The sequence below is a fragment of the Alternaria dauci genome, chromosome 5 (assembly GCF_042100115.1).
Source record: "Alternaria dauci strain A2016 chromosome 5, whole genome shotgun sequence".
Lineage (NCBI taxonomy): Eukaryota > Fungi > Ascomycota > Dothideomycetes > Pleosporales > Pleosporaceae > Alternaria > Alternaria dauci.
Window position 1 is genome coordinate 1,102,295 of NC_091276.1, and position 22,252 is coordinate 1,124,546.

At 52.2% G+C, this 22,252-nt stretch overlaps 9 protein-coding genes across 9 annotated transcripts; 3 read left to right on the forward strand and 6 right to left on the reverse strand.

The window, feature by feature from the left end:
• Positions 1 to 1,540: 1,540 nt before the first annotated feature.
• ACET3X_005858 (uncharacterized protein) lies at positions 1,541 to 2,325 on the reverse strand (the record flags this gene model as incomplete). The annotated part of the gene is made up of 2 exons (XM_069452007.1): positions 1,541 to 2,058; positions 2,214 to 2,325. 2 exons carry the CDS (start codon positions 2,323 to 2,325, stop codon positions 1,541 to 1,543), a joined length of 630 nt encoding a protein of 209 aa, XP_069306218.1.
• A 348-nt stretch (positions 2,326 to 2,673) lies between these two features.
• Positions 2,674 to 5,674, forward strand: ACET3X_005859 (uncharacterized protein). Its single transcript, XM_069452008.1, has 2 exons — positions 2,674 to 3,269; positions 3,347 to 5,674. Exons 1-2 carry the CDS (start codon positions 2,994 to 2,996, stop codon positions 5,486 to 5,488), a joined length of 2,418 nt encoding a protein of 805 aa, XP_069306219.1. The 5' UTR covers positions 2,674 to 2,993; the 3' UTR covers positions 5,489 to 5,674.
• Positions 5,675 to 5,893: 219 nt separating this feature from the next.
• Positions 5,894 to 6,898, forward strand: ACET3X_005860 (uncharacterized protein; the record flags this gene model as incomplete). Its single annotated transcript, XM_069452009.1, has 3 exons — positions 5,894 to 6,268; positions 6,329 to 6,585; positions 6,682 to 6,898. Exons 1-3 carry the CDS (start codon positions 6,011 to 6,013, stop codon positions 6,896 to 6,898), a joined length of 732 nt encoding a protein of 243 aa, XP_069306220.1. The 5' UTR covers positions 5,894 to 6,010.
• Positions 6,899 to 7,034: 136 nt separating this feature from the next.
• Positions 7,035 to 12,103, reverse strand: ACET3X_005861 (uncharacterized protein). The gene is made up of 6 exons (XM_069452010.1): positions 11,298 to 12,103; positions 11,148 to 11,253; positions 10,948 to 11,090; positions 10,006 to 10,897; positions 7,242 to 9,943; positions 7,035 to 7,186 (listed from the first exon to the last, which is right to left on the reverse strand). Exons 1-6 carry the CDS (start codon positions 11,493 to 11,495, stop codon positions 7,160 to 7,162), a joined length of 4,068 nt encoding a protein of 1,355 aa, XP_069306221.1. The 5' UTR covers positions 11,496 to 12,103; the 3' UTR covers positions 7,035 to 7,159.
• A 382-nt stretch (positions 12,104 to 12,485) lies between these two features.
• On the reverse strand, positions 12,486 to 14,747 carry ACET3X_005862 (uncharacterized protein; the record flags this gene model as incomplete). The annotated part of the gene is made up of 1 exon (XM_069452011.1): positions 12,486 to 14,747. The coding sequence occupies one exon, from the start codon at positions 14,745 to 14,747 to the stop codon at positions 12,486 to 12,488; it is 2,262 nt and encodes a 753-aa protein (XP_069306222.1).
• A 586-nt stretch (positions 14,748 to 15,333) lies between these two features.
• ACET3X_005863 (uncharacterized protein) lies at positions 15,334 to 16,667 on the reverse strand. Its single transcript, XM_069452012.1, has 3 exons — positions 16,253 to 16,667; positions 16,032 to 16,200; positions 15,334 to 15,981 (listed from the first exon to the last, which is right to left on the reverse strand). Exons 1-3 carry the CDS (start codon positions 16,553 to 16,555, stop codon positions 15,404 to 15,406), a joined length of 1,050 nt encoding a protein of 349 aa, XP_069306223.1. The 5' UTR covers positions 16,556 to 16,667; the 3' UTR covers positions 15,334 to 15,403.
• A 339-nt stretch (positions 16,668 to 17,006) lies between these two features.
• ACET3X_005864 (uncharacterized protein) lies at positions 17,007 to 19,428 on the forward strand (the record flags this gene model as incomplete). Its single annotated transcript, XM_069452013.1, has 3 exons — positions 17,007 to 17,094; positions 17,273 to 17,817; positions 17,872 to 19,428. 3 exons carry the CDS (start codon positions 17,007 to 17,009, stop codon positions 19,426 to 19,428), a joined length of 2,190 nt encoding a protein of 729 aa, XP_069306224.1.
• Positions 19,429 to 19,898: 470 nt separating this feature from the next.
• Positions 19,899 to 21,134, reverse strand: ACET3X_005865 (uncharacterized protein; the record flags this gene model as incomplete). Its single annotated transcript, XM_069452014.1, has 3 exons — positions 19,899 to 20,421; positions 20,498 to 20,867; positions 20,927 to 21,134. The coding sequence occupies 3 exons, from the start codon at positions 21,132 to 21,134 to the stop codon at positions 19,899 to 19,901; spliced, it is 1,101 nt and encodes a 366-aa protein (XP_069306225.1).
• A 519-nt stretch (positions 21,135 to 21,653) lies between these two features.
• ACET3X_005866 (uncharacterized protein) lies at positions 21,654 to 22,218 on the reverse strand (the record flags this gene model as incomplete). Its single annotated transcript, XM_069452015.1, has 3 exons — positions 21,654 to 21,684; positions 21,741 to 22,103; positions 22,178 to 22,218. 3 exons carry the CDS (start codon positions 22,216 to 22,218, stop codon positions 21,654 to 21,656), a joined length of 435 nt encoding a protein of 144 aa, XP_069306226.1.
• Between the last annotated feature and the right edge of the window lie 34 nt (positions 22,219 to 22,252).

Sequence of the window (22,252 nt, forward strand, 5' to 3'; positions counted from 1 at the left end):
CCGCTAACCCCCTAGGAACACCAGAACTTTGCAACCGGTGGGAATAAGCTTATTGCTCCACAGGATAAGCCATGTAGTTGCCAGGAACAGCGAGTTACACACATGCATGCCTGACGTAACAGCCGTTCATTGTTGGTGTATTTTTCTCCACCCTCTGGGGCTAACACCCCACTTCCCAATGGCAGAAAGTATGCTGGAACCGGTTCGATGGGAAGAAATGATGGTCGATGTGTACACCCTGCTTCTAGAAAAACCGGATGATATAATCGCTCCATGAGGAAGTATATCCATGCCCGGTTTCGAGTTGATTTCAGAGAGGTTGCATAGTGGCTGAGCTGTAGGCCAATATCGGTCCACGCTGGTCATATTAACAAGACCGCCGAAGGAATCTCCGAGATGAACCAGACCAGTCGATAACTACATGTAACTAACGAGGTGGAATGCGCGATGTGCGTGGTACATTTTGTAGGTACACGCATAACAACCACCACTTAGCGAGAAGCGAACTGTAGTATCGCTCACGTCTAGGGACAGTTTTCGCACTCGTCTTGCAGATTTTCAGCAAGATCTGGAAGAGCGAGCGGCTTGTATGATACCCTAGTGCTGGGATGAGCTCATTTCGTTGCAGGCGCTCATTACTACCGGCGATGTACTTTTGCTGGCACGACAGACGGATAGCGCAGCGGTCGCGAATGTGGGGATCCAAAGTCAGATAGAATGAATACTTCCCGGTGAAAGGATTATTATTCGTGTCGCAAGTTCACGTGGAGAGTTGTAAGATGTAAGACAGGAAGTGAGCGAGGGTGCGAGGGTGCGAGGATCACTGGGGCTTAATGCTTGTAATTCGGCCCATCGGCAAGTCCCGTCGGTCGTTTCTACCCAGGTGGCCGCCGCCGATCACCCTGCCTCTCCCGTTGTATACAGGAGCAACGATATGGATTCACGTAGCCGCCTGTATGTGCCGGAGTCGACATTGTCGGTTAACTTCTAACACCGTACCAAGCTGAAGTGCACCCTGACCCACCGCTCGTTTTCTCAGAGCTGAAGGTAAGGCTGGATATGTAACATCACACAACATTGATCCAAGGTGATCTCGAATGTCCTGAGTAACAGAACCGAATGAACAAATGAGTTGATTCGCTCAGATGTTTCGTAGAGGTATACCCATTGAGTCGTACACCCGGCCTAGTCTGATTGTGGGCCTTCTGATTCCTAAGGAAGCGCCGTCTGTTATTCGCTGGATGGTGGACTGCTTCCCCAATTGAGCGCGCACGTCAAAACCTAGCAGATGTCGTGGTTGCCCAGCATGCGTTCGATTACATTGGTCGACATGACTTTTCACCCGCCAAAAAGGCAGCAGCAGCTCCAGAGTAAATGGGTCAATACCGTCGTTGTTGTAAGTCGCAGTGATGTCTTTAGCGCTGATTGACATGCGTGATGATGAGAATAGCGTGGGCAGAGCGATGGCTTTGGCTGATGCGGGTACACCTATCGGCATGAAGCGTAGATGATAGCGTACCCATCATGTCATGCTGATGCCTCAGGTCTTGCCCATAAGCCTCTGGGCTTTAGCAAGCAGAACTGTGCTCTCTCGCCCCAGTTTCCTCTGTCCATTTGGCCCCCTCGCTTTAGCCATGGTTTTCCTGAAGCGCTCGCGCTCAGCAATCTTCCTCGCGCGCTCCTTGTCCGCTTCTTCCCTCGCTTTTTGCTTCGCCTCGATCTCCTCCCTCTTCTTTTGTGCCACTTCGGTCTCCTTCAAAAAGGGTTGCGGGCGTGGTCGGCGTTGCCGTCTCTCAAAGTTCTGCCTGGGTTCTGGTTCGGGTGACTTCTCTTCTAGCATCGCAATGCGATCAGGATGTGGCTCCAAAGTGGGCTCTGGCGCAGACTCGGTAGACTCCTCTTTCTCACCCGCGTTCCCGTCTTCATCGTCGTGGGCCGATTCGCGATCGTAAACGGACTTGCGCGGTGTCGTTGCTTCGTTTTCCTCGCGAGCCTTGAGCTTTGCATACTGCTTCTTTAGCTTTGCCTTGCTGATGAGGCTTTTCTTGATTTTTTCGACTGGGCGCAGAGTTAGCAAGTGAACTGTATGATGCGGCGCGAGCAGATGTGGGTAATCGCGTAGTTTCCGGCTGAACCATAACACTACAATACCCTCATCCGAGTGTCCACTGCCACGAAAGCCTGTGCATAAAAATCTAGTCGAGGAGACATACTTTTCCGTCTATGGGTACCGTCGGGGAGGTTGGCGGGGCCGATGGCAAATCGACTTTTCTGCTTCTTGACAGAAGACTTTTCGTCTCCTTCATGCGGTCGTTTGGTTCCCATGTTGGAGGCTGTAGAAGATTGAAAAAGTTGAGAGTCGCGGTACCAAGACGATCGCGGAGGACGCGAGCCGATTTGATCCAGCCTTGGCAGAGTGGGGCGCGATGCAGAGCCGGTCACGAGTCCTTGGACCACCGTGACGGGCGATGAACTCATGCCTCAGCTTTGAGCGCCGTCGCATCTATGCACCCAGTATTCACGCCTCCCGTGGGGTCGTGCAGGCGCACCCGGGAGAGTTGTTCTTTTTCGTCGTGTGACATGTCACGTCGGCCAATACCGGTTCGGTGGCACGAGCGACTTTATCAGCAGCGATTAGGAAACTTCCGTCGTGCAACAAAGCTCACAGCGCGTCATCCGTTCCGGTCCCTGCGTTCCTCCTCTCCGCACCTCGAATTGGGGCGCTCCACGGTGTTTCGTCTTAAAACTGGGCAGTATGACTGTGCAATGAAGCGGCCACTGGAGCCAACGCACCCGATTTAAACTGGAAACTCTTACTCATACCATTCGCCGGGCCAGCAGCTGCTCCAACCGCTTGACTTGACTGTCTCCGCCATCCTACGACCTGTCATCTCTGTGCTCTACGGTCTTCACGCTCGCCAGCACGCCACTATTCTCTGGTTCTCGTTAGATCTCTGTACTCATGCTGTCTATTGCTACAATTTGTTACAACCATGCCCATATTTCATGATCCCCATGATAGTCCGCCGACATCGTCATTCTTGCCTCAGGCATCGGTCACGGGCTTCCAGAAAGCAGACACTCTGGGATTCGCTGTAGAGAGAAACCTGGAAACCGACATGCAATCCGAATCACCGAAAACAGACATGTCCCTGGAGAGGGACCCTGAGTCCCCTAGCCAAACGCGCAAGCCATCCATGTTTGGACGGAAGGAGTGGATCGAGCGGATCAAGAGGACGAATAGCCCATCGTGGCTGCAGCGGCAGGGTGTGAGTACCCGGAGATCTAGGAAGCACCCACAAGTAGTTTGTTTGTCGATATAGGGAATACTGATAGTGTAATACAGGGCGAAGTTATGACTGAGCGCGATGCCTCCACCCGACCGACATCGCAAGACTGCCCGGAGACGCCTCCAGCTTCATCCACCGAGCCACAAACCTCACGAATCTCTACCCCGGAGCACCTTCGAGACCCTGCAGCCATTGGCTTGGACATTGCACGCCCACGATCGGCATTACACTCCGGAGACTTCAGGGAGAAGAGAGCAGGCGCAACATCTGAGAATGACCATTCGTCTTCAGACTTCCTGGCCACTTCGCCAGTCGTCCCTTGGAATCGCTCGTTCCCAGCCTCAGCCTTTGCTCCACAACACAAAGACGTCTCGTACCCGGGATCGCGCACCAATGACAATCGTACAGCTGCACGAGCACGGGCGATATCGCAGTCATCACAGTCACCCTTTAGTTCATTCGCTTTCCTACCGCCCACGAGTCCGCTTGTCCAGCAAGCAAACAATACAGACTTGGATTTCTCCTCAAGACCAAGCTCGCGCCAGGGATCGCGAAGTCCTGACAGAAATCATCGCCGACAAACATACTCTCCTGCGTCTTTTGATGATTACCAGCCCACACAGATGGCCCGATCTGCGACCGGCACTCCAGCGGCTCGACATCTACGCCATAGCAGTTCGATACCATACCAAGCGCATCAGCCTCGACGATCGATGACGTTCAATCAGTCTGAGCCTCATTCTCATTCGCAAACGCTATTCCTCCATGCACGTCGGCCCTCTTTCTCGTCGGAGGCATCTCCATTGCAGCACGCTCCCATGGTTGGGTCTTATGAGGAGTCGATACTACGGGGGCGCATGTCCACTACACCATCACGGCCTCTCGACTTTGTCGCTAAGATTGGAGTATTAGGCAGGGGACCGTGTAAATCAAGCCTCAAATGTCCGCCTCACGTTACAGTACCCTTTCCAGCAGTGTTTTACAGCTACAACACAGGCAATGGTAGGATCTCGGATAATGAGCCGAGTCCTTATGTTGGGCATATTGATCTAGAGAATTCATTGCCACCGCCAGATGAAAGCAGTGAGACTGGTAAACGCAAGCGACGACATGTTGTACCTGCGCATGATCAAGAAGATCTCGACTTCAGGATAAATCTTGGGGAAGAAGAAAATGGTCAAAGTGCAAGAGGAGACCTTCGCCGGAAAGAGAAGAAGAAGCGACGATCGACATCACCCAAGGCGCCTCCTGGGGGCTCCTATCGTATTCCGCCACAAGGCCAGCTCCAGATCGTATTGAAGAATCCAAACAAGACGGCAGTCAAGTTATTCCTAGTTCCGTATGATTTGTCGGATATGGAGGCTGGTCAGAAAACGTTTATTAGACAGCGCAGCTATTCCGCAGGGCCTATCATTGATATGCCCACATCATCACGGAAGAATTTGGGCACCGATCGCCCAGAAGCTGCTCTCAGCAATTCAGACGACCCAAACGACCGACCGATCTTGCGTTACCTAATTCACCTACACATATGCTGTCCTTCCAAGGGTCGCTACTATCTGTACAAAAGCATACGAGTCGTCTTTGCGAATCGAGTACCGGACGGCAAAGAAAAACTCCGGAACGAGATCCAGCAGCCAGAGCCTAGATATAGCACGTACAAACCGACGCGAGAAGTACCGTCGTTGCAAAAGTCACAGTCAGTCGGAGGCCAGCTTACCGCAGACAGGGCTTTCCGTCGGCGCAGCGCTGGATGGCCACTCTCGCAGTCTCAGCAAGCATACGAACAGCTGGATGGCGTGAAGCAACACACACCAGTACCTCCCCCAGCCGTCAAGTTCACGGGTGGTACCACCAACTCGTCAGCATCGAGCGGCTTCAGCTCGCCTATGCCAGAATTGCAACCCATACCCTTTAGCCTTGGTCGCTTGGCTGCAATCGATTCACGGCCTGTTTCCCGTGACCGCATGGACGTTGATCCCAAGAGCCCGTTTAGAACACCCATAGCATCACCGCGAGCTGGTGTGAGTAGCGTGGATAGTCAAAGCGAGGGTACGTTTGAGAAGCTGAGCAAAGGCGATGTCGGCTATGGCGGGAATGCATTCTCGCCGGTTAGCAGCCCGTCCGGTCCGCCCAATGCAGGTCTCTTGTCGCAGCGACTCCGCGGTCTGGATGTTCAGCGTAACGAGGAAGAGTAAGCTGTCTCACCATCCATGGGTCTTTGTACTATTTCTCGTGCGTTATGTCTTTCGTTAGAATACCCCATGACTTGTTGTTTTCTTGCACAGGCGTTGGTTGTTGGCACTGTTTGGTACGGCATCGGATGGCATAGTCTCCCCTATATACGTTTTTGCACACATGAAATGAAAGAATCTGTTCACCAAGAAGCACCTTTTTTCTTTTTCACTCCAAAATAGAACCACCAAAGATTGCATAGCGTATAGCGTCAGGATTGGCTTCCAACGGGCCCCGTCGTGCCATGGGGTCGGGATGCTGCAGCCGATTCGCGCGTGGTGCATTACGGTGCTTGCCGAACTGAAATGTTAGCGTGATTATGCTCCCGCGTTCGCGAAGAGTGACGTCGGCAATAATTTCACTTGTGACTTGAACATTGCCTGTCATAACCCGCCGAACAAACATCTTCAGCACTGCTAACGTAGACGTCGCCGAGTCCGTTCCAACTGCATCATCCCAAGTATTGCTGTGTTCATTGCGAAACAATGGCCACCCAGCGCGCCGCCCAACTGTTTGCCGCTCGCTCCACTGCCTCCGTCATCGGCCAACGGACTACACGGTTGGCCTTCACCACTGCACGCACTTTTAGCATTGCGCCTAATTCACAGCGCGTGAATGCTTCGAAGAGCAGAGCCGTGGGTGTAGAAAGCGCAGCCAGACTACAGGCAACGCCGGTGCAGAAGAGATGGCACTCACAAGCACCAAATGATTTGAAGCAGAACAAACTTTACCAGTTTGACGACGTACGTCTACGCTTTGTGTACCCGAGCTTCTCATTCCGAAACTCTTGCTAACCCACTCAGGTCCTCCACATCCTCGAAACTCCATCAGACTCACGTCTCCTCATCGATGTCCGCGAACCCCATGAATTCGAGAAAGACACCATCCCCACCTCCATAAATATCCCTGTCACATCGCAGCCCGATGCGCTGCTGTTGGACGAAGAGGAATTCCAGGATAGGTTTGGCTTCCAGAAGCCACCAAAAGGGAAGGAGGTTGTCTTTTTCTGCAAAGCCGGAGTGAGGAGCTCGGCAGCTGCGGGGATTGCAAGGCAGGCTGGGTAAGTTCACGTCTCATGCGAGAACACACACCTAAATCCAGCGGTGAAAGGCAGTATTTTTCAAAACAAAAGAACACTTACTGATTCGTACGGCAGATATACAAACGTTGGCGAGTACCGCGGATCATGGCTCGACTGGCAGAAGCGCGGCGGGCCAGGCACAAAGTCTCCGCCGAAGCCTGACGGAATGGGAGAGCCCAAAGCCCCTATAACTGAAACCAAGCCTACGGCTAGGACGGGCGACAGTGGAGAAGAGGACCTTGGACCTCAGGGACAGCCACCGTATCCACCAGGACCTATGGGCCGGCAGTAGATTTCCAATGTGATACATGGCTAGAGGATCAACAAATGAACTCAAAATATCGCACGGAGGCTGTACATATGAAGATCAAGACTGTACATATGATCACCTGGAGATCGCCACGCAAGCATATCAATGTAATGACATTGTGGTATTACAAAGGTAGAGTGACGCTGTCTGCAATTACAAAGCTGATCGCAAAAAAGAAAGATATATCTTGAAGAGAAGGCAATTAATACATTCACTAGGTACCACAATCAAGACCGTCCGGTATCATCGGTCTAGAGCCTGAGCCTGACACTGTTTGATAGTTAGCATATCTTAACCTGCGTATGTAGGTCAGTCGGAAACTCACCATTTGCCAATACACTCCCCTCTTCCTCAGCAGTTCCTGATGATCCCCCCTCTCCAACACTTTCCCGCTGCCCAAGACGAAGATAACATCCGCCTTCTGGATAGTAGCAAGTCGATGCGCGACAGCAATCACAGTTCGTCCACCCTCGCCAGCGGCGCGCTCAATCGCCTCTTGGACCAGTTTCTCGGATGCAGAGTCAAGAGATGACGTTGCTTCGTCCAGCAAGAGTAATTTTGGTTTCCGCAGCAATGCCCGAGCAAGACTGAGACGTTGTTTCTGACCACCAGATAGAGACATGCCTTTTGGTCCGAGACGCTGTGCGTATCCATCTGGCAACGAGGTGATGAAGTCGTGGATCTGGGCGTCGCGGCATGCTTGCTCAATGTCTTCGTTCGTGGCGGCATCAACAGACAAGGCGATATTCTCTCGGATTGTGCCTTCATAGAGTGTGGGTTCTTGACTGACGAGACTGATCTGCTTGCGGTACTCTGAGGGATCGAGGGAAGTGATGTCTTGCCCATTGTAGAGAATATGACCAGATGATGCGTCGTAGAAGCGCTCAAGAAGCGAGATGGTGGTTGATTTTCCGCAACCGGATGCACCTACTAGTGCAATGAACTGGCCTGGCTGGACTTGCATGTTGAGATTTGACAATACGGGCACTTCTCGATTTTTGTAGGTAAAGTTCACGTTTTGAAACTCGATTCCTACACCTTCTTCTGTTTCATTCAGTGGTGGGTATGTTGGCGACGAAGCGGTTTTCTGTGGACGCATGCTGAGGATACGGTTTGCAGCACCCGTTGCTTGTGCCATGTTTGGAGCGAAGGAAAAGAATTGGCCTGCTGCGATGGCGCCTTGGACGATGGCTTGGTAGATGACGAAGAAGTCGACGGTGTTGTACTCGCGAGAGGCCAAGAGAGTGCCACCATACCAAAAGGTGAGCGCCATACAAGCAAGCTCAATACTGTCACTCGCCGCAAAAATTAGGGTGCCGTACTTTGCACTCGAAAAGGCTGACGCGACGTGGCCCTTGAGCAGCGTCTCGTAGCGCTGGCCGATCATGTCTTCCATGATGAGACTGGATACGGTACGGAATGCACCGACAGCTTCAGCCGCGAACTGGCTGCTGTTCTCAAATACCTTTGCGTTGGTCTTGTCGAATTCAAGCTCTAGACGCACGCGAAGATACCCAGCAGCCAGGATGAGTGGCAGTGCGGCAAAAAGAGCAACCAGTGAGAGTTTCCAGCCGTAAATGAAAGAGATGATGACACATCCTACAACATTGACAACGGCAATGCCCGCCAAGGACATTTCGGTTGCCATCAGCTGCTGGATCTGCGTCGTGTCCGAACTCAGCCTCGCTGTCAGAGATCCGGGGCTATGTCCTTGGTCGTCGAAAAACGCAATGCGTTTGCGTATCAGGTTATCAAGATACTCTTGTCGATACTGCTTCGTCACCATGACAGCGATGAGATGACAAGCCGATCCCATGAAGAAGTAGGATAGGAATGTACTGGCAGCTAGCACACCGAACATGCCAGCCCAGAAGTTTCCCTGGCTCACGAGCTCGTCCATTGGAAGGATGAAGACGTTGACGACACTTGCAAAGATGTAAGCTTGTAGCGGGTAGACAGCACCGCTCGCTAACACACCGAGAACGGCGACCGTGTACAAGATCCAATGGTGGCGTTGCTCGTAGATGAGACGTCCAAAGCTACCGAGAAGACCTTTCTGTTTGTATTCCGGACCCGCCGCTGATTCGGATACCTGACTGTTGTTTTTGTGCTCCTCGATGATGGTGGTGTCTGTGCTCTTTACCTTCTCGAGTGGGTCAACACCGGCGTCCTGTTCGGCCTCCATTGTGATTTCTTGTGCATGTACCAAGCCGTAATAGACACCCGCTTCTATCTTCAACAGCTCGTCGTGGGTACCTTGCTCTACCAGTTGGCCTCGGCGTAACACAACGATCTTGTCCGCTCTCCTGATAGTGGAGAGGCGATGTGCGATGACGACGGTCGTTCGATTCTTCGATACACGATCGAGAGCTTGTTGAACAATACGTTCTGTCCTTACATCTATAGCGCTAGTTGCCTCGTCTAGAATCAGTATCGTAGGCTGCTTGATGATACTTCGCGCGATGGCAACCCGTTGTCGTTGACCGCCCGACAGCTTGATGCCGCTCTCTCCCACCAAGGTCTCATAACCTTCTGGTAGTTTGGCGACAAATTCTTCGGCATAGGCTTCGCGACATGCGTTTTCTACCATTTTCATCTTCTCTTCTTTTGGCAAATCTTCGTATTGAGTACCTGTCAGACCGAATGCGACGTTGTTGTATAGGGTATCATTGAAGAGAAAGGGCTCTTGCTGGACCAGACCAATCTGAGAGCGCCACCATCTTAGGTCGACATCCATTAGATTAGTGTTCCCAAGCATGATGTTACCAGTGCAAGTATTTGGACCCAGCTCTGGCTCCTCGTCCTTGCTCTTGTCATGTTCGACTTTTCCCGTTGATGCTTGTTTGTCTTCGGTCTTTGGTTTACCTCGTTTCTTGAACCAGCCAGACTCCTTATTGGCACCATCCTCGGCTTTAGAGTCGTCTTCGGGGGACGATGAGTGGCCGTGGTGTGCAGCAGATGATACTGTGGCTGTCGTTCCCGATAGGTCATACCATCTCTGCACCAACCCTACAATAGTAGACTTACCTGAAAGCAAGAGCACAGTGTCAGTAACGATTCGATGGTATAGGATAGTTGAGATCACTTACCACTTCCAGAAGGACCAACAATAGCAGTGACCTTACCTGCCTCAAGTTCAAGATTAAGACCCTCAAGGATCTGAACATTTGGTCGGCTTGGGTACGAGAAGGCAACATTCTGGAAAGTAATGTTTGCGTTTGCCGTTATATCAGGCTCCTTTATTCCAGCAGTATCAGGAACGGGGGCGTCGATTGTGATGAACAGTTCCGTAGCAGCAGACGCTGCCTTCGCAATGGCGATGATTGGGCTCACAACCCTGCTAATGTTCATGATCGCCATCATGACCGAGAATAGGACCACAACTATGACTCCGATGTCGGTACTCTTGCCCTCTGAGTACTGCTTGATGCCAAACCAGAACGCGATAGCAAAAGTGCCATACTGTCCAATCATCAAGGGCGACATCATGAGACCCATCAAAGGCGCAGCTCTTCGCTCGTTCTTCGCGGCCTTGTCCAGTAGAGTTTCATGTTGCCTTGCCAGTTTCGCCTCTGCTCCGAAGGCAGCAACGATGCGAATTGACGAGAACATCTCGAAAGCCATAGCAGAAGCATCTTCATGATGCTTCTCAGTGACCTTGTGTATCCGGATAAAAGGGGGTACTAGAGCGCCAGAAATGATGAGGATGAACGGCAGCGAAGCAGAGGCGACTACGGTAAGCAGCGGGCCTTTGACAAATGCTACCACATAGGCTCCAATAACGAATGCGAGAGATTGGAAGAGCATAGCGAAATGCTGCGATATGGCCAGTTGAACCGTGTTGGAAGAGGTCGTGATTCGGGTGGAGACTTTGCCGGGGCTTATAGTGTCTATCACACTGACGGGTTGCGCAAACAAGGCTCGCAGGTAAGCTAGGCGAAGTGCAGCCGAGATTCGAAGACCGCTAATTCGGATAGTGAGCTGTATCTGCGTTAACATGCTGATAGTATATTTGAGACATATGTCTGTACCATTGCTATGTATGACAACACGAACTTTGCGATGAAGAGGTAGAGGAGAAACAAGGTAAGTCTGTTGATCTCCGCTTGGAATTCGCCAGCCGTCATTGTCGTTCCCGGAATGAAGTAGTCTGTAAACGAGCCGACCAATTGACCTGATCACAGTCAGTGTTTCTTGAATGCATCTCACATACAGTGGCGTCAGATCATACCGAAGACAACATTCATCAGAGGAAACGTGACGCCAGAGGCTATTGATGTAACACAACACAAAACAATAAGCCAGAAGTCGGACATGGATCCGTAAGAGAAGACCCGCTGATCATGTTAGCGATGAATCACGTCCTAGGCGGAATGCCTACGAAGTAATTCTTCAGACCCGCCTGGGGCACTTTCTTTGCTTTTGTGGGGGTTTCTCCATCTTTCTCTGTAGCTTCAACATCGCCTTGCTTTTCTTTGGCTCCCGTCTCAAGGACTTGGGTAGCGAGCGTCGCATTTTCTGCTTCAGCATTGGTTGTTGGTCGAGGTGGCGATCGACTATCGGTGATACTGGAATCCATGACTGGATTCAAAAGGGTGAGAACAAAGTTGTAAAGGACAGGAGGAGAAGAGAGGAGTAAGCATGGGTAGCCGAGGAGGTTGTGTAAACGAAGGAACAAAAGTAGTTGCCTGGTGATGCGGCTGCCGTATAGATCGTATTCTTGTCTACATCGGTAGAAGTCGACCTACATGTTCCGATTTGGCACGCACATCGCAAGAAGACGGAGTAAAAGTGCGCGGTAAGGATTCACAGGCAGAATAATCTCTGAGCCATTCTTCGCCTGGGCGCCTGGGGGGCTGAGTTTGTACAGACTTGGCGCAATGAGCACTCGCGGCGCTAACTGGCATCCATCTCGCTTCACCACACATCTTCCCAATCGAGCGAAAACCTGCGAGCTCAAAGGGGCAACGCGCGTCTCTCATGTTTCATTGTCCAGGGTCCTGAAGTCCTGCTTGATGCGAATAGGAATCTCGGTTCAAAGGAAACGCTGCGTAGACTTGGCTCATCGCGAATCAAGACGAAAGGAATCAGTGATTGGTGGATGAAACCTTGATGGTTTCCTGGAAAGTCGGATGATAATTGCTCTCATCTTGCCCTTGAGCGGACGTCGGTGCCCGCGAGTCCGACGATACATCGAAAGGTCATGTGCACAACCTACAACACCCGACATCAACCTACACCCTTTCTGGCAATAGTTATGGCCAAGACATGTATTTGAGCGTGTCTGCAGAAATGACGTACTGACAAAGTGGTCCTACGTAAACAGATCTCAGGCAATATACAGACTGTCGTAAGTGTAAGGATCAGGTCAATAAAATGGGAGCAATCACATCCATGGTTAGGTTCGAGAGTTTATCCAAATAGCGTTAAGGTTCGCCGCAGATTGGTGAGGCAGGCGCGCATGGCCAGAGAGACGCAACACGGCCATTCCTCTTCTCAGTGGATGCCAATGCGACCTTGGGATATAGCCGTGTCTTGAGATGTCAATAAACAAAATCCTACATTCACGCTAGCATCCTAGTACGTCGGCTTCATCTCTACCACAATACTCCCTTTCCATCTCCCTTATAGCTTCCATATCAGAATTTCCCCTCGCAATCTCCTTCCTCCTCTCTAACCTCACCAAACTCTCAATCAGACGTTTCATAAGCCACTCACTTTCACTGATCCCAGACACCATGGGACTATCATCTCCGATCCAATCCCAGTTCACTAAGCCTTCTTCGTTTTCCTCATCAAACGGCATTGCATCACTTCCGAGATCGCGGTCCAGACGCTCTGGGCTGGTCAAGCGAATAAGTCGCGTAAATTCAACCCACTCCTCGTACGTATAGCGTTTGTTATCGGTTTTCAGATCGAGAGAAACCTTTTGGATGGAAAGAGCGAGACGGCGGGTGAGAGAGGCGCGGGTTGGGGGGTTTGTGATGTCAGCCTCGGCTTCATCTGCAAGAGCAAGAATATTGGGGTGGCGAGTTAGTTCTATGTCGGTCGCTGCTTCGCGGCGTTCAGGGTCAGTCAGAGTATCTTCTTGGTCCCGAGGGTCAGAGGAGTCCACAGAACTGTCCTCTGATCTCGGATCCGCGATGCTGAAGCCCCTTTTTAGTCTGTTCTTTCTCGCTCGGTATTCTGACCACTGCTGCAGCCATCGCAGCAGCCAGGGATGCTTGTTCAGGAACGAACGCCAAATACCTGCTTTAGGCAGTACCGTAAAGTCAGCGAGTTCATCGCTCCATCTTTTGAAGTTGGCAACAACCGTGTCCCCAAGATTCGAGACCAAAATGGTCATGGTCGGCACAGCTATCAGGCTCCAGATGACGAAGAAGCAGCGCCCAGAATTAGATCTCGGTGCCAAGTCTCCATAACCAATAGTCAAAAGACTGACATAGCAGAAATAGAGTGACTGAAAGTACGTCAAATTCAGCGTCTCCTCTTCGGTGACCCAGAAGACAACTGCGCCAACACACCAAAGAATTGAGAAAGTGGTGACGGACCAGAACAGTGCCATCCAACGCTTGAACTTCTGTGAATCGGCCTGAATCCTGCGCATAGCCTCAAAGCGATCCTTCTCTTCTTTCAAGAGCATGATCTTCGGTTGAGAAGAGGCGATGCCAAAAGCATGGGCAACACGGGGCACAGTTGATCCATGCTGAACTGACTCTCCCACAAGCGTCCTAAGAGGCCGTGGCTCAGTAGGTGCTGATATCCGTGGGAAGCCAAGTTTACGTTTCCGGACAAGGTGGTGAGCTTCGCGCTCGCGATGTCGGAGGTCGAACGAATTGGTAACTGTACGTTCTGCGACACGCTCGCGCATGCGATCAACGTGCTTCTGGACGATTTTCTCATCCCCGAGCTCGCGCATCGCCGTGTATAGTGACGAGACGATGAGGGCTAGCGTTATTGTACCGCCCACAGAGTAGGGGAACACAATACCCCTAGTGACGTTGGTCGTGGGTACCAGGTCGCCGAAACCAACAGTCAAAATAGTTACGTCGCAAAAGTAAAGAGCGTCGGCAAACCTCCAGCTATCTTGGCCAGCATCTTGCTCAAGCTTCGCAAAGACCGCTGCGCCGCCACCTAGCCAGATGAAGAAGGTCATGGTCTGTAATATGAGCGTCCTCTGACTGTCGCTCAGTGCAAAATTCTCTGGATAGTGACCGAGAAAGAAACCAAGCATGTTGACCATGAGAATCATAGAACATATGGTGTAGAATGCAGCAGCTGCAATCGCGTACCAGAATCCTTGCGTATACCCTTGTTCCGGTCGAACGGGTGGTTCGTAAGTGTTCATGCATATCGTTATTGCTATCAGAAACGCGGACGAAAGATACCACAGAATGACGGTTGCGGGTAAAGCAATAATGTAGCGAATCCTCTGTGTGAAGTTGAGGAGCAGGAAGAGGTTTCCGAGAAAACCGCAAATGAGTGAAGCTACATTGATCCAGTAGCACCATCTCGGGTCGCCAAAAGGTACGCCTTCGAAGTCTGAGACTTGAACGCCGTTGATGATGTTTTGTTGTCTCCAGGGGGTGACGAGAGCAGCTATCGAGCTCACGTTTGCCACTGGACCGAGAGTCGCAGCGAGCAACGGAATCCCAGTGCTGGCAAACCACCAGTCGCTATCCTGACCTTCCCACTTCTTCCACACGTTCCACCATCTCTTCCGAGTGCCGTCTTCCACTGGTGAAGGATCTTTTCTTTTCTCCTCCTCTGATCGAGGTGTATGCTGCCTTAAGTCGTTTACTTGCTCCGGTCCTTCATGTTCATGCGCCATTATCGGTACGATGCAAGGACATCGTCAACCCGGTATGCTGTATATCTTTAGCGAATCCAGGTATGTCAGAAACCGTCGAGACCTCGAGATAAGCCTGTATTTCTTAACAACACCCGGATCCAAGGTTTGTGGGACGCCGGTCAATATGTCCGGTGAGGATGTGCGCGGATGACCAGATGCTGAGAAAGCGGCGCTAGGGCACATTGACACAAGTATTGGAAGCAGCGTCCACGGTTAGGGGGCAGATACGGAAGAAGACGTGAAAGCGAAAGAACGATGACTGTCTTCCGCAACGAAATCATGGTTGCGCATCTGACCCAGGTCTCAGAAAGGTTGCGCGATTGACTGCTCGGCTATCGCGGCGTGGTGGAGACGAATCGTGGGCGCGTGGGTGCGGGTGCCGATCAGCCGTTGACGCACGCCAAGCAGTCGTTGACTGGGGATACTTGAAGATCCAAAATTAAGAACTTACACGCTGTCGCGGACTTTTCAGAAAGTGCAGGAAGTGCTGTATATTTTGCGTCACAACTCACAATGAGGTGTACAGGATTTCTCAGCATGATACCCGGGCCTGAAAGCTCACACAGTCCATGTTCTTCATCTTATTGGTTTATTCTTAAGCTATATACAACCTCTAGGTAGGACGCGCTCCGTGCTTACTGCGACTTGAGCTTCTCGGTCAACTCTGGGACCTTCTCGAAGAGATCACCAACGAGACCGACGTCTGCGACCTGGAAGATGGGTGCCTCGGCGTCCTTGTTGATGGCTGCAATGACCTTGCTGTCCTTCATGCCCGCCAAATGCTGAATAGCACCGGAGATACCAGCACAAAGGTACAATTGTGGCGCAACGTTCTTCCCGGTCTGACCCACTTGTAAGCTGTTGTCCGCAAAGCCGCTGTCGACTGCTGCTCTTGATGCGCCAATAGCCGCACCGAGCGCGTCTGCTAGCGGTGGCATGAGCCTGTCGAAGTCCTCCTTGGACTTGAGACCACGACCTCCCGAGACAACCTTCTCTGCTGAGCCAAGGTCTGGACGATCAGACTTCTGGAGGTCTTCAGATATCCACTCTGTTGGGCATTCGGCCTTGGGGTCGACGCCCTCCTCTACTGTTGCGTTTCCACCTTCGGTCTCGGGCGCGGGGAATGCGGTGCCTCGGACGGTGATGACCTTTGTGCTGTCCGACGACTGCACTGTCATGATGGCGTTACCGGCGTAGATTGGGCGGACAAATGCTGTGATGTGGTTAGCAACTCTTCATGCACGATACAGCATGCTCACTTACTGTCTTCGCCCTCAATGCCGGTGATATCTGATATTTGCTGTGTGTCCAGTAGCGCTGAGACACGCGGCATTATGTTCTTTCCAAACGCCGAGTGACCAGCAACGACGTGTGTGTATCCGCCCTTCTTGATGTTCTCAACCAGGAGTGGCGCATAGTTCTCGGGAAGACACTGCAAGATGCCGTCAGCCCTGTGACACGCAATGTCTCTTTGGACGACCGACCCTATCATATGCTCCATTCTCAACGTAGATGACCTTCTCCACGCCCTTTGACTTGGCTGCCTCCTCTGCGGCCGACTTGACCCCACTTCCAGCAACAAAAGCTGTTATTGATCCTCCGAGTTTTGTTCCTGCCGTGATGGCGGCCAATGACTGTGATACAATTTTCCCCTCCTTTTGCTCGAGAATGGCAAACGTTGACGCGAACCGTGCAAAGGCCGAGTATTGGGGTACGACGGTGGGTTGCGACTGGCGAAGCTGTGTTCGCGCTGTGCGAAAGGCGGACTGACGGGCGGCGGCGAACATGGTGGGCGAGAACAGTGCAACGCGCCTAGAATTGAACAAGACGCACAGTTGGAAAAGGTGGGATAGAAGGCCTCGTCCAACAATGGTGAAAGTAGCCCAAACGGCGCGGAGAACTATGACCTCGGTTTGACCAGGTTGGTTATCCGGCACTAGCCCTCGTATGCGGAGCGGCAGATGGGTCACGTGAAGAGGCTGCTTGCTCCTTAGTGCTCTTTTTGCTTAGGCGTTCGAGAGCATCGCGAACTTCAGACGCGACATCAACCCACCCATTGCAGCGCCCCCATCCCCACCTTCATTCAACAACGCCCGCGCTGCGACACATTTATCACGACACGCTGCGGTCGCGTAATTCATCCCACCACCGGCGCCCCGCGATTTCCCCTTTTGCAGTGCCGCATAGCGCCTTACAGCTCCCGTCGCATCGCAACTGTTGCATAGCACTGCCCAAGCCATGGCCGACGACGCGACAGCAGGCGCAACTGCCCGGGACCCAAGTCTTACAGGAGAGGGCGCTGCAGACATGAATGCGCTCGATCAAGGTAGGTCGAATCCCCATTCCTAGTACCACGACACCAATCCCCAGTCGCGTCGGCAACATGGACGACTGGCTCAACGATGATTATCTTTCCGGCGTTCCTGACGTCCCTGAACTGGAAGAAATGATGCGAACGCCCGAAGCAATGACTTCCGGAGATATCAGTCCACTAAGTTCCATAGATACCAACATGCTCGAAGACGTACCCACCAAGGAGTCTTCCAACGAGCCCACGACTGCTACGCCCGCACAAGCATCAGACAACCCTCTAGACGCACCCGATGGCCCACGACCGGAAGCTGAAGATGCCGATGGTCAGGACGACGAGGAGATGGGCGGCGTCGAAGATGCCAAAAAGGAGAATGGCGAGGGCGCTGAGCCTGCGGATCCAGAAGCACAGGCAAAGGCTGACCTACAATCGGCGGCACGCTCACATTTTGTCACCCAGACATATGCGACCATCATCCCCAGCTACGCAACCTGGTTCGACATGCGCTACATTGACTACCGTGAGCGCAAAGCCTTGCCCGAGTTCTTCAACGGTCGCAACCGCAGCAAGACGCCTGCCGTATACCGCGATTACCGTGACTTCATGATCAACACATACCGCCTGAACCCGTCCGAATACCTCACAGTTACTGCGTGCCGAAGGAATCTGGCAGGTGATGTTTGTGCTATTATGCGCGTACATGCTTTCCTCGAGCAGTGGGGATTGATCAACTACCAAGTAAACTTTGCCCCTCTAGCACGACTCTGAAGCCATGGTTAACATTCCCTCTAGGTTGACCCTCAGGAACGCCCATCAAACATTGGCCCTCCCTTTACCGGCCATTTCCGTGTTACCGTCGACACGCCTCGCGGACTGCAGCCTTTCCAACCCGCACCAGGCTCCAAAGTCACAGATGGAAAGCAGCTCACAGCCACCGACCGCGCTGCCAGCGCGCAACCTACCGCAAAGAGCGAGACCAAGTCTCTGGCCGGACGAAACATCTACGAGGCCAACGGCAAAGAGGCATCTGCAGAGCCAAAGGCTGCTAACGGTGAAGGCGCTGCGAATGGTCCCGTGGACGTCAAAGACCTTGAGGCCGCTGCCAAGGAGCCAATGAAGGTCATCAACTGCTTCAGTTGCGGTGTCGAATGTACCCGCGTACATTTCCACGAGACGAAACCTTCCGAGCAGCCTGGACAGCTGAAGGCCGCAGGTGGTCTGAAGCGCGATCTCTGCCCCAGGTGTTTCGTTGAGGGCAACTTCCCGTCTGGCACATCCTCGGCAGACTTCACAAAGATCTCCAACCCAGACAACTCGGCAGCGGCCGAGACAGAAGAGAAGTGGACAGAAGAGGAGACTCTTCTGCTACTTGAAGGCCTCGAGGAGTTTGATGATGACTGGAACCGTGTTGCGGACCACGTTCAGACCAAGACCCGCGAGCAGTGCGTGATGAAGTTCCTGCAGCTCGAAATCGAAGACAAGTACATCGAGGCAGATCTACCAGAGTCACAGTCTGCGGCCCCTTCAACCAAGTTCCTGCGCGATTTGGAGTATCTCAGCGAAGGTCGTGTGCCCATGCACCACGCCGACAACCCAATTCTCAGCGTAGTCAGTTTCTTGGCTGGTCTTGCACCTGCAAACGTCACCGAGGCAGCTGTAGCGTCAGAGCGCAGCGTTGGCGAAATGAAGCGCATCTTGCAAGAGAAGATCAACAAAGCACCAACTGCACCATCGGAGAAGGGCAAGGAGAAGGAAGGCGAACAATCTACACCCGCAGCGGCCGCTTCAGACATGAAGCCGGAGGGCGGCGATGCCATGGATGTTGACACTTCCGCCGAGTCGACCGCTGTAGCCACGAGGGAATCAGACTCCTCGAACTCCAACCCCCTGGCAACGCTCCCCTTCGCTCTTTCTGCGGCCCGGTCCTCAGCACTGGCATCGCACGAAGAACGTCACATCACTCGCCTCGTCTCAGGCGCAGTGAATCTCCAACTCCAAAAGCTCCAGCTCAAGCTCGCACACTTCAACGACTTTGAGAAACTGCTTTCCGCCGAGCGTCGCGACCTGCAACGCCGTCGCCAGCAACTCTTCATGGACCGCCTCAACTTCCAGAGGAGAGTCCGCGCATTGGAAGATGCTACCAAGCGCATCAGCAGCTCCATGGGCGGCCAGGGTCTACCTGGTAGCATGAGTAACGAAGAAGCTGTCCAGGCTCTGACTGAGGCTATGAGGATGTTTGGCGTTGGCAAGGGCGAGGATAGCATGGGTGTCAAGCGCGATAGCGTAGATGCTGATGTTGCTCAGCCTATTGCAGAGGGTGCAGAGGGCTACAGCAAGGTGGAGATCTAGAAATGTCTCAGCGCAGATGATGGGTATGAGACGGGGTGTCTATGAGCAAGCCAGAGGCATACAAGCGTCAGGACAGTGTGATGCCTCGACTTTGGATTGACGCTTGTTTGGGTTCGTTGGAAGGTGTTTTCTGGCGTATACACGAGTGAGTGTCTGCAAAGAGTCATGCTACATGGCCTGATATGTTGAATCTTTCTGTTTCTTCTTTTTTTTTGGGCAGAGTCAAAGTCCTGCTGTACAGTAGTTTCTATTATCAAAGACGATGCAAATTGTTCTCGAGCCCCACAGAACGCATGATTGTGAAAGTGCTTGGGTGTTTGGTGAGAACTATATACTATACATGAATTTTTCCTAGTCGTTAGTAGCAGGGAACGTAAGGTCCTTACTCTCCAAACGTGCTGTACAAGTAGTATAATACAACGCCATCTCTTTCATATCACATCTCCATCCACACACACCCTACAAGTACTCTACTTGCTCTCTAGCTTTGTGGTTCCCTTCTCGTTCTCGTCATGGCTGGCCTTGGGTACCATGCTCTCGCTCTCACTTACAGGTTCCTGGTTTTTGACCTGGCTCTTTGCCTTATTCGCCCTCTCGGTATCGCTATCACCCTTTGGCTTTTGCTTGTTCTTCTCCTTCTCCTTCTCACTGTCCAGACTGCTCATGTCTCCCCTTGCGTCGTAGACGGGGTTGTGCTTGGCATTTGGCTTGTATTCCTCTGGGACTAGGCTGTTTTCGTGCGGCGTGTGTGGCTTCGAGTTACGTTCACCAGAGAACTTGCCCTTGGCTGAGGCGGCATGGTCATTGCTGGCAGGTTGTAATGCGGAGTCGAACTGCGCGTTGGAAGAGGAGGCGTCTGAGGGCGGGGTAGAAGCAGGCGAAGAATGGGATGGTGTTTCCGTGGAGGCTGTCATGTCGTCCTCCTCGTCGGCATCAGAGTCTAGCTCTGAACCGTAAACTTCAGGGTATTCGCGGAAGCAGTTTTGCATGTCCCTGTGACGCGTAAGCAATTCATTCCATCATAATTCCGGCAACCTGTCGAGGCTCTCTTGTCATGGGGTGGACGTACTTGAACTTGTCGATGCAGTCCATGCCCTTGGGCTCTTCGGTGGAGTACACAAAGCAGCTGAAAGCAGCCTTGAACTGCTCACCACAAGGCCCATGAGCCATACCGCCCAAACATGGGCAATCCCAATTGATCTCGCCGGTTTCTGGGTTGAATGCGCCTTGTTGATCCGCCTCTTCTTCAAGCCCTTCTATGCCGCCCTGGCCGTCCTCTGAAGGCTTAGCATTCTGTTGTGCGCTCGCAGCCTCCTTCTGCTGTTGAGCATCTAATTGCGCCTGTACCGCTTGTCTCCGCCTGCGCTCTTCGGAGATAGATTCAATGGTTGGGAGGTGTTCGGATTCGACTTCGGTCTCGGGGAGCGCTTGAGCAAGTTCTGAAGACATGATTAGTTTCTTTCGTCCGTTTACACCACCCATTGAGATGCAAACATACGTCTTGGCTCTTCGGCGAAAACATCGGTAGTATTGTAGTAGTATATTATAGCTCCTGCAATACCAACTCTTGCGACTAAACTCTTGAAACTTCTCGACTTTTGTGATGGCGGAGCGGTGCTGAGGTACCGCCTGGCCGGCGCGGCCGACCGTAATGGCGCGGTTCGCAGCGCTGGACGCACAATTAATCGTGGGGCTGCACGAAACATGATGCCAAAGGATGTGACACAAAAAGAAGATGCAAGGAGAAGGTCGTGGCGGATGTCAACGGTCCATGCAAGTGTCGTCACTACGTAAAGTTATGGGACCTGCATTTCTAAGCGGATGGAGCAGGGATCTGCGTGGCTGGAGATCCCAGGTCACGTGGAAGAATCTAGAAGAATTCTTGCAACCTGCAACACGTTCGCCATGATGCTTAAGATCTGATCGTATCTTTTTCTGTGCTAATGTACAGAAGAACATATACTCTCAAGATGGTGTAATCAACGTGATGTTCGAACGGGTATATTGAACGTGAACCTCATATATACAGAAGTGGGCTGATGGAAACATCTTGGCTTATGACCGAAACCGAGTAAAGATCCTCTCGCTTGCTGTATGATACCGTAACAAAGCAAAAACATAGCCAAATTGGTACAGTCCAGATGATCATGATCTCAGTACGAATTTGTTGCATGAAGATGCCATTGAAGTGAAGTGCAAATTTGAAAAAGACGATCGGAAGATGTCTATTTCGGGGGGTTGCGCTTGAAGAAGTATCTGTTGACAGGATCAGCACACATGTCCGAAAAGCGGTTCTCGTAAGGGCAACGTACTGGCTGACATAGTAGTCGCCAACACCAAACAGTCCAATGACAGCAGCCCATGCTGCGACGACCTTGCCAGTCAACTCGCCGCGGACATACTGCCTGTATGCGCCAAATCCAACGATGCCACCAATGACGGCAAGACCGACCGCATTGCTCAGCACAACTGGGTTATCAGCGTTCTTCTTCACCTTCTCCTTCGCAGCGTCCTTCTTTGCAGCAGCCCGGTCTTTAATGTTCTTGGCTTCTTCCTTGATTTCCTCCTCGCGCTCGATGCGCTCGGCCTGGGTGTCGGTCTTGATTTCTTGCGACTCGTAATCGGAGGGAACAGAAGAGATGTGCGGGCTGTCTACGTCGACAAGGGAGTGAACGCTGTCGTCGGAGGCGTGCTCGACCTGTGGTTGAGGTGGGGCGCGACTATGAGTATATGTTAGAACAGCTCTTACAGCTCAATGCCTTGAAGCTCATTGCGCGTGTTTTGAAGCATCGTGGGGCAAGCACGGCGTGCCGCGAAGTACCCT

Coding starts and splice junctions, on each gene's coding strand:
- ACET3X_005859 (XM_069452008.1), top strand. CDS start 2,994: ATGCCCATATTTCATGATCCCCATGATAGTCCGCCGACATCGTCATTC. Junction 3,270..3,346: donor CGTGGCTGCAGCGGCAGGGT/GTGAGTACCCGG, acceptor AGTGTAATACAG/GGCGAAGTTATGACTGAGCG.
- ACET3X_005861 (XM_069452010.1), bottom strand. CDS start 11,495: ATGGATTCCAGTATCACCGATAGTCGATCGCCACCTCGACCAACAACC. Junction 10,898..10,947: donor TGTTGTCATACATAGCAATG/GTACAGACATAT, acceptor ACGCAGATACAG/CTCACTATCCGAATTAGCGG. Junction 7,187..7,241: donor GGGGAGTGTATTGGCAAATG/GTGAGTTTCCGA, acceptor ACTATCAAACAG/TGTCAGGCTCAGGCTCTAGA.
- ACET3X_005863 (XM_069452012.1), bottom strand. CDS start 16,555: ATGTTCGCCGCCGCCCGTCAGTCCGCCTTTCGCACAGCGCGAACACAG. Junction 16,201..16,252: donor AGAATGGAGCATATGATAGG/GTCGGTCGTCCA, acceptor GGCATCTTGCAG/TGTCTTCCCGAGAACTATGC. Junction 15,982..16,031: donor CGGCATTGAGGGCGAAGACA/GTAAGTGAGCAT, acceptor ACCACATCACAG/CATTTGTCCGCCCAATCTAC.